At 38.6% G+C, this 4,591-nt stretch overlaps 1 protein-coding gene and 1 long non-coding RNA gene across 2 annotated transcripts; both read left to right on the top strand.

Annotated features, from left to right (window-relative positions):
- The first annotated feature begins 801 nt into the window (after positions 1–801).
- LOC133742401 (uncharacterized) lies at positions 802–1,743 on the top strand. The gene is made up of 2 exons (XR_009862553.1): positions 802–1,003; positions 1,499–1,743. It is a non-coding gene; the product is annotated as an uncharacterized LOC133742401 (long non-coding RNA).
- Positions 1,744–2,760: 1,017 nt separating this feature from the next.
- On the top strand, positions 2,761–3,219 carry LOC133744825 (uncharacterized). The gene has a single exon (XM_062172864.1). It carries the CDS (start codon positions 2,761–2,763, stop codon positions 3,217–3,219), a length of 459 nt encoding a protein of 152 aa, XP_062028848.1.
- The last annotated feature ends 1,372 nt before the right edge of the window (positions 3,220–4,591 follow it).

Below are 4,591 nucleotides of genomic sequence, written 5' to 3'. Positions count from 1 at the left end.
AAGATTGTTGGGATGCCCAATCATATCATGTCTTGTTTCAAATGTCCAAAGAAGTTGACTAACAATATTGATGAACAAGCCAGATCTTTTTTCTGGGGCTCAGACATGAAATGTGCTCCTGTTGCTTGGGAGCAAGTGTGCCAACCTAAGTCAACAGGTGGCTTAGGCATTAGACCTTCAGCTTTTTTCAATAATGTAGCTATAACTAAATTAGCTTGGAAAATAATTAATGATAAGGATAACTAGTGGTCACAAATTATGAGAAGAAAGTATCTAAGAAAGGTTTTTTTTTTTTTTTTCCAGGTCAAGAAGAAATAGAAGAATTATATTAGGGCTGGGCATTTAAGCCCGAAAACCCACAAATCCGGACCGGCTCGTCAAAGCCCGACCCGAACGGGCCGGGCCCAATTTTTTTTTTAACCAAATGGTTCGGGCCCGGGCCTTGACCTTCAAACAAACGGTTCGGGCCAGGCCTTGTCTCTCAAAGCTGTCAAAGCCCATCAGGCCCAGCATAGAGTAAAGAGGACAAATGTTCATGTAGTATTGGTCCTCATATAAGCCTCAAAATCTTTATCATAGGATCATACACACAGGATTGCACTCTTCACTTAAATACCTAAACCTAATCCTCATTCCTCAGCCTTCATTTCTAATTTTCTTTGTGTAGCCCGATCTGAACCTAATAGCAACGAGAGGCCGCCTCCTTCTCCTCCGCTGAGACGCCGATACCCCCGCCGTTGAGACGCCCAAGGCTACTCTCTCTCTCTCTCTCTCCACTTCACCTACAGAGCTGCAAGCTCGAGACTGCTCTCTCTCTTCCGTTGCTGACCGAGTTCATCTTCCGATCTTCGTCTGAGTTCGCACCGTCTTCGACTCTTCGTCTTCATCTTCACCGGAGAGAGTTCACATCGCACCAGAGGCCGCCTCTGTCTCTCAGTTTCTCTCTCTCCTCCGCCATAGCTGTGAGGCCGAGACACCAAAATAGGAGCCCGTTGTTCTTCAGGTCTGCCATCTCATTTTAGCTTCATGAGTTCCTCAGTTTATTGATAAATTTGATCTCTTTTTATGCTTATTTGGTTTGTAGCTAAACTGGGATTTGGGTTTTTGTTCAGTTCATTGCTTTCTGGTATAGAAATCCATCTCGTTTTAGCTTCATGGGTTCCTCAGTTTATTGATAAATTTGATCTCTTTTTGTGCTTATTTGGTTTGTAGCTAAACTGGGATTTGAGTTTTTGTTCAGTTCATTGCTTTCTGGTATTTGTTTCTATATTAAGAGATCTGCAGTTTCTGGTATTTTTGTATATTGAGTTGTTGATAATCTTGAATATTGGTATTGAAGTAGGTTCTGTGTGTACTCCTAGTTGAGTAAACTTTTGGCTCTTGAATGGTTCTTTGTTATTGAAATAGGTTCTGTGTGTAGTGCTAGTTGAGTAAAGTTGCAGCTTGAATGGTTCTTCACTTCTTTGTTATCTAAATCTATTTATGATGGCTATTGTAGGGAAAACTGTGGAAGCCAATTGATGGATGGCTGCATTGCTGCTGGATAGAAGACTGGAAAAATGGCTGCTAAATTGTTGTATCTGAATTAGGACTTTCTATTTCATTCGATATTTGTATTTGAATTTGGACACTTCGTATTTGAATTGTAGCTTCAATTGTTCTTGATGAGTATTTGAATTTGGATATTATGTGTTCTGGATATTTGAATTTGCAGCTTGAACTTTGGATCGTGATATTGTGTTTTGATTCAAATCTTCAACAGGTTGATATGAATGAAATCTGGATATATAGCAAAGTAGATATGGATATATATATAGGCATAAGCAAAGGTAAAATACAGGTATTTGGGCCCGAAAGCCCGGCCCAAAATGAAACGGGTCGGTTCCGGGCCGGTCCCTGATTGTGGCAAAACGGGCCTGGTCCGGGCCCAGTAAGAAACGGGCAGGGTCCGGGCCCAGTAAAAATTAAGTCAGACCCGGCCCGTGCCCAGCCCTAAATTATATTGCTTGGAATGGTGTCTTCGATGCAAGAGACTTGATCATGAAAGGAATGAGGTGGATTGTAGGCAATGGTAAGAATATAAAGTTCTGGACTTTTAACTGGGCCTTTGATTGTTATTTACTTGATTTCATTCCTGATGATAGAAGGAATATGATTAATCTAGAAGAGTCAGTGGCTGAGTATATTATTAATGGTAAATAGGACAGGGCAAAGCTAGCTTCTGTTCTAGATCCTAATATTGTGAAGCAGATTCTTGGCATTCCTTTACCTGTTTGTGAACAGGAAGATGAATATATTTGGGGTCCCTCAAATGGTAGATTCTCTATTAAATATGCTACGTGGTTGCAATATGATCATCTTCATAAGCATAACCAATCCAAGTTGATAAATAAGCTCTAAAAGCTTAATGTTCAGCCAAAAATTAAAATCTTTGGCTGGCTGTTGCTTAGAGGAAGGCTCAAAACTAGGGGTAGGCTTTCCAGGTTTGGGATTCTTAATGATAACTCTTGTCCTCTTTGTAATAGAGATAATGAGATTGCTGACTATTTATTTGGTTATTGCAATTTCACTAAGGAAGTTTGGAGGTTGGCAAACATTAACACCTCAGTGGACTGGGAGGAAGGGTGTCTAAAAGTGTTTGAGGAACTCTTCTTACTACAACCTTACAACACTGACCTGTTTGCAAAGATTATTACTTTGTGCTGGTAGGTTTGGAAGACTAGAAATGATGTTATTTTCAGAACAGCTTATGCTAATCCTATGTCAATTGTTATGTCAGTTGAAGCAATAATGAAAAGCTTTGTTGATTTTAACACTAGTACTAGTGGAGCAAAAACTTCAAATATTTCAACCACGATTAAGTGGTCTGCTCCTTCTAGTTTTTTTGTTAAAATCAATTTTGATGGTTCAGTTAGTAGAGATTCAGCTACTAGTAGTTTCGTTATTAGAGACCATGATGGAAGACCAGTTATTGTTGCCTTCAAGTATATTGGCAACTCTACTACCCCTGTTGCAAAAGCTACTGCACTCAAGGATATCCTGATCGCGGCCAAAGACAAAGGTTTTACAAGAGTTGAAGTTGAAAGAGACTTGAAGCTGGTTATTGATGCAGTTAATGGAGTAGTGATCCCACCTTGGAGGCTGCTCAAATTAATTGAAGACATTAGAACTATTGCAACTTCCTTTTCTCAAATTTTCTTTAAGCGTATCTATAAGTAAGCAAACTTTGTAGCTGACGCCATTGCAAATTTAGGACATGATGCTACTTCTCCTATGTCCTGGAGTGATAGGGTTCCTAGTGAGGCTTCTAGAACCTTAATGTTTGACGTTGTAAACATTAGTTGCCCAAGAGGCTTCCTTCTTTAATTAAGTATTTATTTCCATAAAAGAAAAAGGAAGTCGGCACAGTGCCGACATTATCAATTTGATACTCACACATGGTATTTCAATAATTGGAATCGTTAGATTTCTCTTTGATATTTAACCCTGCAAAATTCAGCAATATTGGTATAAGATCAACATTCCAAGTGTTAAAATATAGTGTGATTATCAAATTGATGATGTTCACACTATTTTAAAAGTGTGCAACTCTTAGCAAAGAAGCCCTATATGCTATATGTAGAGGCCCTAGAAAGACTTTTACTATTTTTCACTATTATGTAACCTAATTCAACGATTCAAACCGTTCATTCTTTAGATTTTTATTCAAGAGTTGTGTCTACACAAAATCAGTCAAATCCAAATTAATTATTAGGTCATTAAAAATGTGTAAATAAATGTGCTCTGTTAGATAAAATTGGAATGAACAGTGATGCTAATCAAACCTAATTCAATGATCCGAACCACTCATTCTTTTATATTTCTATGCAAGAATTGTCTTCATAGAATAAACCAAAATTCATAATCATTTGGTCATCAAATATGGTGCTAATAAAATAGTTAGATGTTCTTCGATTTGATTAATTTTTTTATAGAATTTATGTGTATATATAATTAGAGAATAAATTTGTTATTGACGTTTCTACTAAAAAAATATACAAAATGAGTAGTTCAGCTTGTTGGGTAGACGCTAAAAATACCAGGGTGAGCAAATTTCAACTTGAGGAAGTCCTCTTCAAAACACACTTATATGTAGGGGTCGTCAATGGGTAGGGTAGGGCCTGCCCTGCCCAAAATCAATGGGATCGGGCCGGGCTAGGCCACAACATATTTTTTTAATTTTTCGGGCCGGGCAGGGCATCTCTTAAAAATCAAGGCCCAAGGCCTTACGAGCTTTTTAGGGTCGGCCCGGGTTTTTTGGGTGGGCAGGGCCGAGCCCGTTATATTAATATGTCATGTTCTTTTGATTAAAAAATTATGATATATTAATGATTGAACAAAATAAAATACAAAATTAAAGGAAAATATGGCATAATGCAATAATTAGTTCAATATAACTACATAAAAAAATATTAATGCTAGAATTGAATGGGTTTTCGGGCTGGGCTTATAAGGCCGGGCCGCGGGCCGGTCCTTGGCTTTAAACCCTCCGCCCTAGCCCTGCCTCATGCCTAATGGGCAGGGCCAAGATGGGCTTTGCTACGGGTCGGGC

The sequence above is a fragment of the Rosa rugosa genome, chromosome 4 (assembly GCF_958449725.1).
Source record: "Rosa rugosa chromosome 4, drRosRugo1.1, whole genome shotgun sequence".
Lineage (NCBI taxonomy): Eukaryota > Viridiplantae > Streptophyta > Magnoliopsida > Rosales > Rosaceae > Rosa > Rosa rugosa.
Note: the sequence above shows the minus strand (reverse complement) of the source record. Positions and strands in the feature narration are given on the sequence as shown.

Bases quoted from the DNA above. Each gene is read 5' to 3' on its own strand.
- LOC133744825 (XM_062172864.1), top strand. From the start codon at position 2,761: ATGTCAATTGTTATGTCAGTTGAAGCAATAATGAAAAGCTTTGTTGAT.